Below are 17371 nucleotides of genomic sequence, written 5' to 3'. Positions count from 1 at the left end.
GAGAGACACGAAAATCTTGCGTACTATTTCACTGCATGAAGGCAGCAATTCTACACGGCCAGCACAGTCCAGAGTTTGAAACACTTACCACTGCTACTGTCCAATCTGACTAGATAAACAGGTCTCCCACTCGGGTGTCCAACAATGGCAATGTGAGTTGCTGATTTAGCTGCTGGTCATTGACCTGCTGCTGCTCGAACTGTTGTCTATTCAACGGCTGCTGGTCGAACTGCTGATCATCTAGCTGCTGAAGCTGCTGTCCATCGAACCGCTGATCGAGCTGCTGGTCATTGAACTGCTGCTGATCAAATTGTTGTGCGGTTACCAGTTGCAGCTGGGGCTGCTGTTGGTTGACCTGCTGCTGGTCAAATTGTTGCTGGTTAAGCTGTTGCAGGCCAAACTGCTGCTGGTTGAGCTGCTGCTGATCAAACTGCTGCTGTTCGAACTGCACCTGGTCAAACTGCTGCTGGTTGATCTGCTGCTGGTCAAACTCCTGTCGGTCGAACTGCTGCTGGTTGAGCTGCTGCTGATCAAACTGCTGCTGGCTGAACTGCTGCTGGTTGAGCTGCTGCTGATCGAACTGCCGCTGGTTGAACTGCTGCTGGTCGTTGAGGATGATGCCAGCCCCTCCGTTCTCGGCCCAGAACAGCTGCGGGTAGTCCCGCCTCAGCTGCTCGTACTCGGGGATCTGAGCTGGAGCCTGCGGCAGGTGGGCGCCCTGAGGCTGGAAGCCGTTCTCGTCGGCCACGTAGCTGACCTCGTAGGTGTTGCCGTCGTCGGCAATGAACTGATAGCTGCCCTGCTGGGAGATGCTGCCGGTCTCTGGCTGAGGTCCCGGCTGCACTCGACCCACCTCCTCCATCTGTCAAGACATAAATAAGCACGTCGAATCATGTAAAAACCGGGACACAGTAGGCGGGAAAGCTGATTCCCCAGTGTCGAGCCAATGGAACTTGGTTAGGGAAAACCAAAACCGACTGACATCCTCCCCCCCTCTTTCCTTCTTCCCTCAACATGGAGCATGCTACTTCATTAGTCGAACGGATCGGCTGGTCACGAGTTGTGAGAAACGGATGACTTCTTTTGGGCATTAGCGGTCGTGTTACCACAAAGCACGGCAAGAACAATCTTCTCCATTCTAAAATGAAACTTGTTAATTGGCAAAACGTCGCCGACATGTCAAGTGGTAAAGCTTACCCTCTGTCCGTTACTTTGGTCATAAGCGTATTCGTAGCTGCCGCTTATGTCCTGCTGGAACCTTTGACTGAGAATGCGGATTTTTGGCGGACCGCTGCTGATAAACTGTTGGCTGTTGAAGTCCTGGGCCTGGGGAGCCGCAGTGGCGGCAGCCACCAAGAAGGCCAAAAGGAGCTGAAACAGATTGAGAACAGTCATCTGTGCTCAATTCGTGCTGCACGTATTTACATTCTGAACCCCAATTAGGCGCAAATCCAGCTGCAGAACTATCGATGAAAACCAATGAAATCAAAAGAGCGCAGGTGCAACGCTTTTTGCCGTCCACAAAATTGCTGAACTATTGTGAACAATTTGATGCAAACATTTGCGTTCATGGACGTGGATAGCCCCAAAACCACTGAACGTATTTTGGAGCAAGAAATGAGCATAACATTTATAAATGCTTTGCTATGAGAGCGGACATTCCCTAGAATGATACGCGCGAATGGATGTATTGACCCACCAGCGTCATGCTTGGTTAGCTGGTGTGTAGCTCAAGCTCGGCAGTTGACTGAGGAGTGATCGATGGCGGCGCGTTATATAGCTGATCCCCTTTCGCCATTTGGCAACTCCTGTCGGCTCGACGAGATACAACGGGGTTATGCCACGTGACACGAGGAGCATACCGGTCATGCCACCTCCCCGGCCCTCGGGAGAGAACTGGTGGCGTTTTGAAACGTGCGACGTCGCTCCTCAAGTCACGAAATGGCTGTAAGCTGTCAGGTTTTTCAGTGTCCAGGTTTTTACTGCTGGCAGCGGTGTCATGTTTGAGTTACGTTCAACGTGCACGTTGGATTTGCTTTTTGCAGCATTCCTGTTTAGAGCGTCGGTAATTGGGGATGTTCAGTGCATGATCCTGTTTTGGTGTAGCTACTCGCGCCTGAGCTGGAGACCTATTGCCACCCCTGCATGAGATGACTGCATCAGCCATTAGCTCAGTTGCCGTCCAACGGGTGATTTATAATTTGTAATGGACACGCCAACTTTTTGTAAAAGTCTGTCATGGCGAAATACGTATTTTTTTTAAATACCACGATCCAGATAAACAAAAATGCATTTTTTTGTGGGTTCAAGAGATTGTATATTAACCCATTTGGTCCACCGGTATGTGCATTCTTCTAATCATGCAACTTCGTGCAGATCTTTATCAGCTCAGGCTACTCAAATCTGACATCGATCCGAAAGACCTCCTCGCGAAGAGACTAATCCATGGTGTGCGCTTCAGAACGAGCGACCTACGCCTAAGCGAATTTCACGCCAGCGCTGTTGGGCAAGAACCCAAATTGGTACCACATCTGTAATGCACCGAAAATATAATAACAAATGTCAGTACCATTCGGTTGTCATTAGGGCTACCAAAATCTCCGCTACACTTTATTCCGGTGTCAATTTTGTTCCGTCGTCATGCACTTTTTCCTCATTTGACGCTTGCATTACTTCATGATTGACTCCCATGGGACCAAACCTGGCATAACGATTTGTAACTTGAAAGGGAACCAAAAAAGACCCCGCGGAGGAATTCACTGATGATTTTGGGAGAACTGACGACAAACGACGGGTTTCGCCCCTGTCTATCCTAGTTTTCATACATCTCAGACTTGTTGCCAAAACTGACCATTCTAGGACCTAGGACCATCTCTTACAATGCCAGTGTGAGAAAGGCTGCACTTACCCACGCTTTTGCCACCAGAATTACTCGGTCTCCCTTCCGTTAAAAATGTGTTGGTACCGCTCAGCTAGGGCTACAGGGGGTCAAGATCTTTGCTGAGTAACGTACACTCCAGGACGTTTTTGAGGAGGTCAGCTGTCTACAACGTAGCACAATGATCAGGACACAATGATCAGAAATCAGAAACAGGACATTCGGGGAGTCTTCGGTCAGATTTTCCCCTTCATCGGTGTTCACTGTGCAAAGGCGGCCGTGCCAGCCCTTCGACCCTTTTGGAAAGGCGCTTAAAACCTTTGAAAGGGGGCATATAAGATCGCCTTCTCACACTTCAAAAATTATCATCAGAAAATTCTTCGAAACCGCTAATGGATCACAATGAAGTCATAGAGAACGCAGAGCTCCCAAAACGTCCAGCTACGCCCGACAGCCTTGGAAAAGGCATGCCAGAAATCCCTTAAACCTTATGAGGGCGTCACATATTTTGCTATTGACATCAATAAGAAGCCACAAAGGCGTCCTTGTACCGACCGACCTCTGCGCTGACTAAGATGAGACTGTCCACTAGGCGCGACTCGGGGACCCAACCACTACACTAGTTCACGGCCACTGTCCAACCACTACACTAGTTCACGGCCACTGTCCAAGGGCTCGGCGGCAGTAAGGACAAGGACGAACGCGAAGGTTCAAGTGGGGTACGCGATTATGCCGGCTCGGGTGAAATCAGGGTCTGCGCTGGTCCGTTTGGGACCGACCTTTGTGTCGGCCCAGTAAGGCTCTGACGGGACCTCTAGCGGCACCGACTCTGGCTCTGTAAGGACTATTAGCTGCACCTGTATTGATGTGGGTCTGCCTTTGCGCTATGACTGACGCGATTACCCGACATGTGATGGTTCTCAAGAAGCCTGATTCTTCGCTGGTGTTAGTTGGCTGGCCCGTCATTACTGTGATGGGATTGCCCGACATGTGATGGTTCTCACGAACTAGGATTCTTCGCTGGTTTTAGTTGGCTGCCCGTCATTGCCCCGGCTGAGGCGAGTCTGACCACCTCTTGTTACGTGCCAATTTTGATTTTGATCCGGCTGGCCTGATCTAGTCTGACCTTCAAGTATGGTCGTGACCTGGTGATGCCAAAAGACACATCGATGTAACTTACGTGTAGACCATACATTAAAACATGAATACCGTGGCAGCATATTGTTTAGCTTACACTACCTCGGGCTGACTTGTTTCGACAAATGACTACCTTTTCTTGCGTGCGTTTTGTGTTCTTAGCTCTTTTTGCCAAGAGATGGCGCTGTGACCAGTAGTCTCATTCACTATTTGCCTTTGGTTTTTATAGACTTTTGCTGCTCACGATCTGTTGTCGGGCTAATCACGTACAACTTTTCTTTAAGTTTTGTTATGACGGGTTCCTTCAATTTCTTTCCGATGTTTTGTATGCTTATAGATTTCGAATCCATTCTAGACCTGGAATTCATCGCGGCTGTATGTACAAGCGGTATGCACGGCCCGATATAGCTCAAGCTGTAAAAATAAAATTACTGAGTGTACCCCTCTCACGGGTATCTGTTTTGCAGCTTGCGGTGTGCAAGCCCATCCCGGTGATGAACTTGACATGCGCTAACATAAACTGAACATTCCAAATGTTTGAAAAACTAAGAGAACTAGAGGCAAAAAATTCACAGGATGGCAGATCTGTATGTGATCTCATTCGTTCCAAGCTCTGATGTCACAAGCAATAACATTCCGGTTAAATAAGGTTAAAAAATGTCAAACCCCAGACAGATATTAAAAGTGCCTCCGTTCTCCTCATGCAACCACGTTAAATCTAGATGCCTCTGTTACGCAAGAGGTCACGGGTGTTCGTTTGAGATGAGGTACCTTATTTGATATTCAGAAGGTTAATGCAATGAAAACCGACAAGATTACTTTGATCCTTTAAGTTAAATAAGCACCAAAGATTACGCTAGGTGGCGTGTTTCCAGAAACAAAATGTTGATCGAGGTAATTCGGGTCAGTAACTAACTGTTCTGAAGTCCAAATAAAAGTGTGTTGGCGTCCCGTTGATGCTTCAAAATGAGCACAAAAGTACCTCAAAAAGCAACTACCCAGTAAAATGAACCATTTAGCTTAGCTCTCGATCTGATCCTCGGACATGGCCCAAGGGAAATAAAATTGGCCATAATCTTACCTATTTTCGTCAATTTGTATAAGAAACCATATCAGAGATGTAGGGTCTTGTAAAACACTCGTTGTCGCAACGATTGAACGATGTCTCAAGAATTATCCTCGCGGACAGCCATGGCTTGATTTGATCCGCCACACATCAGCGACCTTACCAGATACATACACATTTTTGTGTGCCAGAAAATGTATATTCAATTGCCTGCGGCTCTAGAAAGTTGGACGCGGGTACGCCGCACCGATCGGAAATTATTCTGTAAGTCCCGGGGTGGGGGAGGGAGGGGGGGGGGGTCAAATTGACACTCATCACAACGAACGCGTGTTAAAGTCGTTTATCTATAGCAGGTTGAAATCATGTCATGGTCGTCAGCAAATGCAATTATCAGAGAAGATTTGAAGCTTACGCGACAACGGTGTGTTAAACGAAGTCAACAGTTTTGAGATGGTTTTAGATAGAAGGAACTAGGTTTAAAACTGATTTCTTAAATCTTCGATAATGTGTGAACATCACATCACGGACAACCCAAAGAGAAAAAACGGTTTTTATTGAAAAACGTGCTCTATAGAGCAGTTTTTTGACACTCATTTGAAATTCCTCGATCACGGCATATCAGCAGATTTCTTATTTGGACGCTCCGTAAAGTTCAGAAGATATCGTTCCCTTAGATGACCTCAATCAACCTTTTGTTTATAAGAAATCTGCTGCCTGGGAGGTATATTTACGCTACTTATATATTCGTTTATCAACATGATTTCGAATGTTTGGCCATGATGCCCTTTTAAACGTCCGATAATGGCACCGCCCTTATATGATCTCGAGCAGTATTTTGTTTAAAACACATATTTGGTTTAAAACTGGTGTATACGGAGGTCCAAGACCATTTCGAATGCTTGTTCCAACTTTAACTTTTTGACTTTATTTGAGTCAAAGGTCACTATCTAGAGCCATTTAGAGGCTTAAAAAATTGGCAGAAATGCTTTTTTATAGAGTACTCCTTACCATCTGAATTCTGCATCTCTGTCTCTCAGAGTTTTGATATCTCAGGGGCTCGAATGGACTCCCAAATGGACTCCCACACGAGCGGGTTGCATTCAACCTACCTATGCCCGGGCTCGTGTTTAACGCTTGTAAAGGGGACAGGCAAGATGTAGTGCCATTTGCAATGTTTTAATCGCCTCCAGGTCGTTGTTAGGAGGTTCAGTTTATACCTTAGTGTGAAAAGACGTCTTGATTCGGCTGAAAAGGTTTGTGACAACATTCTCTAAAAAAAAAAAACGGCGTTCAGAGGGGTGGCTTGACCAACTTGCACAGGGGTCTTGGAGCGTTCTTGTTTCTAGCTGTGACCCGGTGTCGACCGGTATTATACAGCGTTTTCGCAATTAGCGCAATTTTCACTTCCCATGTTAGTCAAGTGGGAAAGTTTTGTTTGCGCAAACTGGAACATTGCAGGCTGATCACAGCCGATCAAACAGGTTTCATGAGGACGTCGCAAAATGTACACAGCTCAACTCCCGACAAACTGCTCATGTTCTGAAATCTGCATGAAGCCCCCACCAGCGGTTGCATATATCAGCTTCTAGAAAGCGCGATGACCAGGTTGAGCCGGACCATCGCTGTTTTTAAGGGCTAGTATCTATGCGACTACTGAGCACAGCAGCAGGCAGTTGTCCATGGCCCATTTAAGGCTTTCTGAACGTGCGGCGTCGCTTGCAATTGGTTGCATGCATTGTGTGCCAGATATTGGGCAAAACGTTTGTAGGCTACTTCACCAGGTGATGCTTACCGTGCAAATGGCAGGCAAACATACATTGAATGTATTGTTATGGCGGAAAATGCTCCCAATTGACCTTCGTGGGTGGTCCATGGTTGTGCTGGAGTGTCAACTCTCGGGTAAGCGTCCGCCTTCGTCGCCTCCGCCTCGGGTAAGCGTCCGCCCGCGCCACCTCCGCCTCGGTTAGACACATGCCTGCGTCGCATTCGCCTCGGTTGAATGTCCGCCTGCGCCGCCTGCGCCGCGCTTAAGCGTCCGCACGCGTCACCTTCGCCTCGGTTAAGCGTCCGCCCGCGTCGTTTTCGTCTTAGTTAAGCGTCTGCCTGCGCTGCATTCGCTTCGGTTAAGCGTCCGCCAGCGTCGCCTTCGCCTCAGTTAAGTGTCCGCATGCGTCGCCTTCGCGTCGGTTACGCGCCCAGTCACGACTGTTGGAAATGCTTGAATGAGATGAAATGAGAATGCTTAAGTTGCAAAGATGTCTTTGGTCATTTTAATGCACTATATGTTGCCTTCGGACTGTTTCTAGGCATCATGACGCTTATCGTGGGTGCTGTTTGAATGCCCAGAACACCGCCCGGAAATCTTGTTTTTTAAATGCGAAAAACACCCATTTCATTTGCTCGCAACAGTTTTATTTTCCAAAAACTCTTGAGCTGCCTGACAGACCTCACCACGAAGCCGATGGAACAGATGTAGAACACGAAACGAAGTTGCCTGCAAGCCAAGCTTGCCTTGCCGTACACCGAGAATACACTGGCGTGCAAACAAAGCGCAACATAGATCTGACTGGACAGTGTCATCACGAAGATAAGATAAGCGGATTTGAGGTGTTTTGACGAACACATCACACACCGTTTCGACTAGACAACGCGATCCTCCAATCGGGCGTCCAGCAGTGGGTCACCGACCTGGGGCAGGTTAAACCGCAGCCGGTCGTCGAAAACGATGCCGGCCCCTCCGCTCTCGGCCCAGAACAGCTGCGGGTAGTCCCGCCTCAGCTGCTCATACTCGGGGATCTGAGCTGGAGGCTGCGGCAGGTGGGCGCCCTGAGGCTGGAAGCCGTTCTCGTCGGCCACGTAGCTGACCTCGTAGGTGTTGCCGTCGTCGCCGACAAACTGATAGCTGCCCTGCTGGGAGATGCTGCCGGTCTCTGGCTCGGGTCCCGGCTGCACTCGACCCACCTGCTCCACCTGATGGCGACGACCGCGTCAGAACTTGGCGGATCTAAGCATACGATGTTTCAGAAAAGAGGTGCTCATAGTCAGTGTTTGGATCGTTCAGTTTCATCTATCGACCACGCTAAGACAGTGATGACCAGCAAATACAGCAAGACATCCGGCAATGATGGCTAATGCATTCGTCAACTGTGTTTTTAAAAGCCGTTTCCACTTTCGAAGATTGGGTGAGGTGGTCATGCGGTGTTCACCAATACCACACTTTTCTGCGCATTGTTTTCAGCGGTCCCCTTGCTGGACGCAAGTAACTTATCAAAGAACATTTACCCGCTGTCCGTTGTCCAGTTCGTAGGCGTATTCGTAGTTGCCGCTGAGATCCTGGTCAAACTTCTGATTGAGGGTTCGTATTTTTGGCTGGCCATTAATGATGAAGCTCTGGCTGATGAAGTCCGACGATTGCGGGGCGGCAGCGGCGGAGGCCACCAGAAGCGCGACGGCAAACTGAAGCGGAATGTTGTTTTACGAAACGGATGCTATCTTCAATCCACAAACGATGGGGAGGGGGAAGGGGGATAATAACTTAAGTGCCCCTTTTAACCTTCGCTCTGGTTCAACGTTTTTCGTAACGCAAACCGGTGGAAGGGATGTGAAGTGATGCAGCTCTATGCCGGTTCAAAGCTGGAAAAAGTCAACTAGAAAGCCTTGCAATAAAATCGACAGATGATTGGTGTCAACGAGATCTCGCGATAAGTAATAAGTTTTACTCTGCTTGGTCAATAATTGACCCCACTAGGCCATGCCAAATGCAAAATCTTCCTGAAAATCAAACCTTTTTAGTTTTGCATGCACTTATGAACGAAACCATGACCCATAACGACACATGAGCACATGATGCAGCGCTCCGTCCACGTAACAGTGTCGGCTCGCCGCGCGCGGTCCGCGGAGTCGTCCAGACCCACCCGCCACGCGCCGGCCGTGGGTCGCCGTGTCGTGTTCCCAAAAAACCGTCGCTTTTCAGAAAGCAGAAATTCAAGAAGCTTGCTTCGACATCCGGGTACGCGCATGGAATTCCCAGAGACTATTTAACATTTGGGCACGATTGCTCGGTTTGCTGGGGAGGTATCTTCAGAAAACTATGGGGGGGGGGAGGGACATCGAGCCCCTCCTGGCAGAGTAGGGCTTGAACCACATGACGCCATAGCATAGGACTAATGCTTAATTTCCTCCGACAGTCGAGGGAACTAATACCAGGTTAAACAGAAGTGCAGGTGTTCCCCTTTTTTCCTTCCCCTCTATCACAAATCGTTCCCTCGGCCAGTTTTTTTTTACTAGCGGCCATTGACCAATCTAATACGCGTGGTTTCTAAAAAATCTAACCAGCGTGACCGACACACCTTAGTCAGATGTCCGACATTCTGCCAAGCAGCGCGAAAGGCTGGGAAAAACATAATTCGGTGCCACTGGTGCTCTTGGAGTAGGGAACACACGCAATAAACAAGTCTCGTTGATTCTACTGTGGTAAAGTGCTTTTTGTTTAGCAATTTCAGTTGAAAAAATGATGTTTGATAAAACGTTGTTTGCTAGCTCTGCCTTCATGCAAAAGATTGGTAAGCCTAGCATTTACAAGGTAAGGCCACATGCATGAAATAAGAAAGCATAAGATGCATGAATCGAGACCACATGCATAAGATTAATAACCATCCAGTCATCTGTCGCTTGCATATCCATCAAATCATTCTTATATGACGCAGCTACCGGGGAAATAGACAAAATATGTTTCCGTGCAACAGTTGCTGCGACATTGTTTAGAGGGACCGGTGCGGCGAAGCCTGATTAATCCCTGTCACGCGGCGCATTTTGATTATGTGTTCCGGCAAAGGTGAGCCCCCTTGTAGACCGGCTGAAACGGCACAGGATTACACTGACCAAAATCCATTCCAAGCCAAGGGTGCGTGACAGTGCGGATCAGATGAGCAGACCACCCGCGGGAAGCCAAATAACACAATCTGCTCCATGAAACACTCACCAGCCTCATCGCCGACAACATGGGAGTGATCCGCACTGGGCTGAGGACGGCCTAAGTCTGGACACGTCCTGTGTAACTGAGCTTCAGTCCTGGTTAAGTAACGCTTAAGAAGGCTCGTCGGTGCGGACACGACAAATCCGCCCGTGCACGACCAGTGTCGGTTCCCAAGGCTTGCCGACACACGTCTGCGCCAGAGAGCTTCTGAAATCCTTAGACCTGGAGGTCTGGCGTGTCCCAAACCGCAACCACCGTGCCCACAATGGCGTGCAAGATTGGCTCATCACAGCTTAAGTTGCAGTTAGCGCACGATTTTTGTGCCGTGGTAAGTATTTCCGGGAATCGCATTCTGCATAGCTGCGCGACATTGCTTTTGGCGGCAATGCTCAGAAGTGCTTCGATTTTTTCAGGAACGCTCTGCGCGCATCCAGAAACAGTTTCGGCACATGCATCGATGCGTATAATTTTGTAAAGGCCCATCGTAAGCGTAGCAACTTTTCAAAAGTGGGATGCCAGATTTAAGCAGGTCATCGGAGTTCTGCCCTTTACGTTCTCAAATTGGATGTTTTTTTCTGTCTGTGCCTCTGCAGCCGTGATCTCCAATCCAGCCATGCATGTCGCTGCATCATCGGGATTCTGAGTAGCATGCTTTGGTTATCATTTGACACATCTGACAAAGCGTGATCCGATTTTTGATTCCTTTGGGCTCATTTCCCAATGTTCGACTTAAGATAGCGATCTCTTATGATGTCATGACTAATCAGCGCTTAACAACGACAAGAGCACCAACTCGGCGCTTGCTCCCTGACGACACCGTCAGGGTGATTGGGGGGGGGATGGGGGGGTGATTGGGGGGGGATTATTATGCAGTTGGGGGGGGGGATTATTATGCACGGTGAGGGAATAAGAAGCACAGCACATTCACCATGAGATAAAATGAGATTGGGCAGTACCGTCTCATATTGAACTCCTTTATCCCGTACACAGAAAAAGTGTCCATTCGCTCACGGGCATGGGAGACTCATATCAACGACTGCCCTTCATGAAAAGGGACAAAAATGCACCCATTGCTCAACGTTCTATTAAGCACTTCTTTTATGAAATGTTGGTTGCGCTGCAATTGCGTGCATTACTACAGTGCAAGAGGGAGACGTGTTTTACTGGCCTAAACCTTTTTCAGCATTGCTGTGTAAGGAGATAGGTTGTGGCCACATTGTGGGACGACTCTGCTGTTACCCATGTTTTTGGAGGGTCAGTTTAGTTCAGTTTTTAAGTGGCTTTCCACCCTTGCTGCGCTGTCTTCTCAGCGTAAAGAATTTGAGCGCAAACTGCAGTCGTTAGCTCTCCGTATGAATCCTGCATGATGTTATGTTTCCATCAAGCGGAGTCTGCTCATTAGCTGTGAGCATTGAATCAGTTAGGTAAGTAATTCAAGCCAGTAATGTAGCCTGGAATATCTCTATTGTTGACGAAGAGCGATGTGTTGCAGTGGTGGTGATTTAAGAACCAATGCCGTCATTATCATCCTGGCGCAAACTTCGCCCTTGGCATGAGTGCGCGGTTTGCCTTAAAATGAGCTTTTTAGGCACTGAGAGTTGTCAATCAGCTGGGTTCCTGTCCCGGTATGTTGCCATAGGGTTTGTGAGGACCTGGTAAGTTTAGGTGCATTTGAATATACCATTCAGCGGGTGTAATTCTTCTTAGCTCAGTTATCTACTTCCACTCGTGGTCATTGGTATGTGGATACGAAGATTGTGAATTAAGTGGCAGGGTTCGAAAAATAAAAAAAAGCCTCGTGAAGGCTGAGCATGCTGGTCTGCCCATTCCGCTAAGAAGAAGCTCCGCTTTTGGCGTAGAAGGTTGGTCAAAATGTGACCTGTAGCTGGCTACGTACTTTGGGAGAGGCATGTGGACAAGACATACCCTTTTGAACACCTTTATGGCCTAAAGTGAACTAAGCGTGACAATTTCAGGAGTATTTGTTGTGTTCAAGCTTCTCGAAAGTTTGTGAATATGTGTCAAGTGGTCTAAATTTGGTGATTGATTGTATTTTGGAGCATGTTGGGTAAGACAGTGCGCTAAACTGAGGACAGGACCCACCCAGTTAGGTATATGATTCATGATGATATCAGGCTTAGCATCTTGCTGACATCTTTGCCATAGCTTGCAAGCTGGCGGATTGTTTGGAAGGAATTTCCACTACGTAGATTGATGCTGGTGTCCCATGAAAAGCAAGCCATATCATATGTGGTTACAGGGAGCCTTCATTCATGCAAGTAATGCATTATTTGGTATGGGTTATGTGCATGACATGGATTCCTGGATCAAATAATGTCAATACACTACTCAAGCATTGTGTACACAACGTAGTCTTTCTTGCCACTCAATTTTCAATAGCATAAATAATAGAGAATAACTGCATCCAAATGGTGGTGGGTCCTCTTTTTGGCATCATCATGGACTTTCTGGATAAAAGGAAGGAAATGCAGTTTACCCTACCCCTCTCCCCAAAAATGTTATAGTAAGTAGGTAGGAGGTGTTGAATGTCAAAATAAGCAAGCTACACATTTTACGGATCTGGCTTTCTTTTCCTGGCTGGGACATTATCATGTTAAGAAAGCTGGTCAGCCCTTTTTGTTGGAGCCAAGCGTAGCTTTGTCCAAGTATGCCCACACGCAAGTGAGTACAGTAGCATCACCAACAGGAGCTGGGGAAGGAAACAGGAAAAACGCGTACTCAGCAAAATTTTGATTTTTAACGTAAAGGCATTCGATATTGAATTGAGAGAATCTGCTCAAAATTGCTTTCACCCCCCGATTTTGAAATTGCCACAAATTACCACGAAATTGCCACCGATTGTTAATCGGTGGCGACACCTCCAAGTCAGTGTGGTCATTCATGCCTATGCATTAGTCTTCCATATCATATTAAGGGTTGTGACCTTAAAGACAGCATCCTTCCTTTGTATCTTTCACTTATTGTTACATGAGATGCGTGCAATTTGATCACTTATACAAATTTTCTCGAAATGCTTTTGAATAGCTCAGAATTTCGCTTTGAAGTAGCCGACCCAGTGAGAGAAATCTTATTTGGCCCCCTGCTCACCGCTCTGAAAGCAATGGATTTCATTTGCCTTGCGTGCGTGTGTGTGTCACTGGGGCTTTACGACGCACTCAGCTGCTGCGGCTATATGGCGTCGCCTGCCTCTCACCCTGGCAGGAAGGGCGGGCACCGCGGGGAATCGAACCCCATACCTCTGGTTTCCCAGACGCGCAGTGGTTAACGCAGACGCGTTGACCACTACACTACCGGCCCCAGTTCATTTGCCTTGCTTTCTCTTACGTGTGTGTTCTGTTATGTGCGCAACACACTTATGTCCCAGAATGTTTGTGTATGAAGTGCTACGAAAGCTCGGAACAATCTGTTTTGAAAAAAATATGCGCGAATATGACGCCATTATCCCCGAATTAAACAAAACGTTACACTAAAGCTTCAATTTCTCCACTATGGCGTTTAGTACAGTGCCTCTTTTCGAGGAGTACTTTGGCTTTGGAAGTGGTCACATGACCCATATATGCATCGCATGATCCATGTGAAGCACTGGCTCAGTCCTCAATCTGTGGCTTCTTGGTAACAGGGTCTTGCCCGCTGGGCCAATCACTAACGTACATGTCTTTGCACCAGTGGAGGTGTGCACGGTGGTCGTGATGACGGCGATGCTCGCGACAGCAGGAAAAAGCAAAGTGCTGTTACAAAACGCTGACAGGGTGAATTGGTTTGCAAAATAATTAAAGTTGTTGAAATGATTATAGTAATAGACAATGAAAGAAGACTTCAATTAAAAGCAGTTTACTATAAATTAGAATGGTTAAAATAATCAAAGGAGATGATTATATATCAATGGTGCTGCGTTGGCACTATCCACTGACATTATCAGGCGCAACTAGTCCTAAGGTTTCACTGTAGCCTGTTTTTGAAATATGACTCAAATGTTGTGCAGTACCTACTCTATTTAAACAGCTCTACGACCTTGGCCGTTAACGAAAAGTGTTTACCGAAGCTATGGCAGAAATGATACACAAAAATAAGTACATACCGCTTGCCTCAGCGCAGTAAGTCATAAAATTAAGACAAAACGGTTTACACAGTTAAGAAAACATGCCGTCCTCTTGGCAACATCACCGAGCGAGAGAAGTCCCTGCATAATTGTCCTCGGGGAGATTTCCCCCGTCATCACGTTATCATCACGTTATCACGTTATCAGAGAAGAACGCACCCGCGACAGCGTCCACATCCAGATCTTGGTGGTGCCGCGTGTAACCAGAGCCGGTTGCACGTCCTGCGTCCTCAGCATCGAGAACTGGGATTCAGACGTCGCCGTGGTCACTGGCACCGTGAGGTAAGTTCAGCTGCTTCCGTGCGACGACCTCATCAGTCGTCTGGTGGAACACGCTGTCTCTCGCCCCCTTCGCTTTTTGCAGAGCCCAGTTGGAGAGACTAAGCCCAGTGAAGAGACACTAAGCTCAATGGCACCCAATGACTGAGCACATGGTGAAAACTTGGACACGAGGAAAAAGGGGGTGAAGCGTATCATGTGTCATCCCAGAACAGGCCAAACTTCGGAAGTTTTGAACGGCATTTAGTCCCCGCAAAATCACTCGACAAAACTAGATTTTCAACGTAAACGTGGTACGCCTCGCTGCATCTGGATACATGCACGCACTGTCCAATTTTGAGCTAAACTTCACCACTTTCCGGTTTACGACAGTTAAAGAGTATACCACCAGCTGCAATCAGACACCGTTTGCTGAAGAGACGGCAACGTGCAAATACGCATTGCCAAGAACCGTTTCGTAACGACCAATCGGCATGGAACTATCGCATCTTTGTGTTTGGCAACTGGTCATGCTGCTGTCCATGACGACGTGCATTTCAAAGCTGGTCAAGGATGCAGGGCATTGTTGTCTCTGAAGACGTTCGTGCTCGTGAACGTAGCAGACGTCGCACAGCCATACTGTTTAAGGAGACATTCGGTCCGACCATCTTTTCTGCGGATTCTACGGAATAGTCTAAGCAAGTCAAGGGAATGGTTTGTCTTTTCCTAAATATTCTGTGCACACATTTTGTCAAAATTTAGACCTCGTGACTTGTGCAGTGGTGGCTCCGAGGCAAGTTTTGAAAGAGACCTCAACTGAAATCTGGCGATAATATTCAGATACTCAAGCTTCCGCTCTTATATGAAACAGTGCGGCAACCATTGGCGGCACCTATATTCGAATATCAGAGCTGTTTTGCAACCCGCTGTCACTGGGTGTGCGGGTGAGTATGCTTGCTTTGTGGTATGAGAAGCATTTGCTTGCAAATTGTATGCGATAGAGAACACGCTGAAGACATCAACAAACAAGCGTACGTATTTAGCTCAAGCAAAGCTTTCTCTATTAATGTGCTGGAATCAAGCTAACACACCTGGCGTAACATCCGGACGTCATATTTTGGTGAAGAGATGAATGCGGTGCAAGGCGACATCTAGAGATTCGTGTTTCCCAGTGAACTTAAATGCGGTGTAAGGCGACCTCTAGAGGTTCGTGTTTCCCAGTGGACTTAAATGCGGTGCGAGGCGACCTCTAGAAGCTCGTGTTTTCTAGTGGACTTGAACGCGGTGCAAGGCGACCCCTAGAGGTTCGTGTTTCCCAGTGGACTTGAATGCGGTGCAAGGCGACCTCTAGAGGTTTATGTTTCCCAGTGGACTTGAATGCGGTGCAAGGCGACCTCTAGAGGTTCGTGTTTCCCGGTGGACCGGTGGTAAGTTGATAATTGCCAGTTGTCCCTGGCGCAAAATCAAGACTGGGTCATCGTAGTTTGCCTTGCGGTTCGTAGTTTTGGAAAATACATTTTGCCCTGCTCCAACATGCATAACTTCGAGGCATTCCGGACGTACACTGCACAAAACGGGTTGCAAGGCAAACGAGGCTGTTGAACGTGACCGTTATGGACAGTGACTTTCTTTATGCATTGGACTGGCACATGAACGTAACTTTTTTTGCGAATGTAAGTTTCTTACTGCCCCACTGGGAACAGCAGCTAAGACCGCTTAGATGTAATATAAAATGATCACGAAGACGCTTTGTTTGTTTCCGCCTTTCATCGTAATGCCGTTGAAAGAAGCCCCAGATCACGCGATTTCTGTTCACAAAGGACACAGTGTTTCCCCATTCATGCTTCCTTTCCGACTAACCCGGGCCATAGGTCGGCTTCAGGCCTCACGTCAGTCGCCACATGCCCTCAGAGCTTCCTAGCTGAAGCCTGGGTACGAGCCAACAAAAACTGGTACAGCTTAACGGAGCGAGCCGCGGCCGCCATTCAGGCGGGCGTGCGCGGCAGCTGAGATAGAATTCTCGATGCATGCACATTGCGCGCCACGACCGAACAGCGCTGTGTTTTTGCGCCGCATGTTTTACGTTTGACCGTATCATGTCAAGGACGGGGCAGCCGGCGATCGCCGCGCGCAGCCGTCTGTCACTCCGGTTTCTCCGGATTAATCGGGACGCTCTGCAACTCGACATTCGCGATGGGAACATGGCACAGCCTCGCACGACCCGGAGATGACGACTCCCCGCCGGTGGTGGTGGTCGGTGGTGGTGGTGGTGGTCCACGCTGGTGGCCGCGAACCCGGTCCAGCGACGCTGGTGGGACCGACTGTCGTAGGCTAGCTGTGCACGATCGCGATGGTTGGCCTGTTTCATGGACGAGGCGACCAATGACAAATCCCAGCACTCCTTGCTGTCATGTTGTCATGCAAGTCATGTCGAGGCCACGCTCGACTCTGGGCATCGCCACCTGTGCGTCCGTCACGTTCATGCCCCTGGTGACGTCACAGAACGATACGCACGTGACCGTGCAGTACCCTTGAGTCGAATCAGCCGGCCTGCACGCTCGTCCAGCGACAGCGTGGCTGCTTGAGCGCATCTAAGCAGTGAGCACGCAACATGACTGATGGCCCCAGCGCCCTTGAGTTGGTCAGCGCGTCCCATCTCACGTCCAGAGAGGTAATGGCCTCATTGCCTGCGACTACAGCTCGGATCTGAATGGCTGCTTTGACAGCATCCGATGACAGCATCCGCTAATCTTGAGAACCATGCTGTGTTAATGCGTCAGAGGGTCCATGCATCACAATACAAAACGATGCAATGTAATACATCAAAGTACAAAAGAGCTGTCGCCGCCCCCAACGGGAGCAGCCCGTTCGCCGTCTGAACGTCGTGCGTCATTGGAGCTTTACGACGTACTCAGCTGCTGAGGCTATTTGGCGTCG

At 48.3% G+C, this 17371-nt stretch overlaps 2 protein-coding genes across 2 annotated transcripts; both read right to left on the bottom strand.

Moving 5' to 3' along the window:
- Positions 1-109: 109 nt before the first annotated feature.
- Positions 110-1730, bottom strand: LOC119095667 (putative mediator of RNA polymerase II transcription subunit 12). The gene is made up of 3 exons (XM_037218525.1): positions 1700-1730; positions 1198-1371; positions 110-862 (listed from the first exon to the last, which is right to left on the bottom strand). Exons 1-3 carry the CDS (start codon positions 1706-1708, stop codon positions 110-112), a joined length of 936 nt encoding a protein of 311 aa, XP_037074420.1. The 5' UTR covers positions 1709-1730.
- A 5917-nt stretch (positions 1731-7647) lies between these two features.
- Positions 7648-10226, bottom strand: LOC119095743 (cuticle protein CP14.6). The gene is made up of 3 exons (XM_037218595.1): positions 10063-10226; positions 8364-8537; positions 7648-8051 (listed from the first exon to the last, which is right to left on the bottom strand). Exons 1-3 carry the CDS (start codon positions 10081-10083, stop codon positions 7722-7724), a joined length of 525 nt encoding a protein of 174 aa, XP_037074490.1. The 5' UTR covers positions 10084-10226; the 3' UTR covers positions 7648-7721.
- Between the last annotated feature and the right edge of the window lie 7145 nt (positions 10227-17371).

Source organism: Pollicipes pollicipes, unplaced genomic scaffold (genome assembly GCF_011947565.3).
Source record: "Pollicipes pollicipes isolate AB1234 unplaced genomic scaffold, Ppol_2.1 Scaffold_4219;HRSCAF=4965_pilon_pilon_pilon, whole genome shotgun sequence".
Taxonomy (NCBI): domain Eukaryota; kingdom Metazoa; phylum Arthropoda; class Thecostraca; order Pollicipedomorpha; family Pollicipedidae; genus Pollicipes; species Pollicipes pollicipes.
The sequence above is the reverse complement of the archived record's forward strand: the minus strand, read 5'-3'. Positions and strand labels throughout refer to the sequence as shown.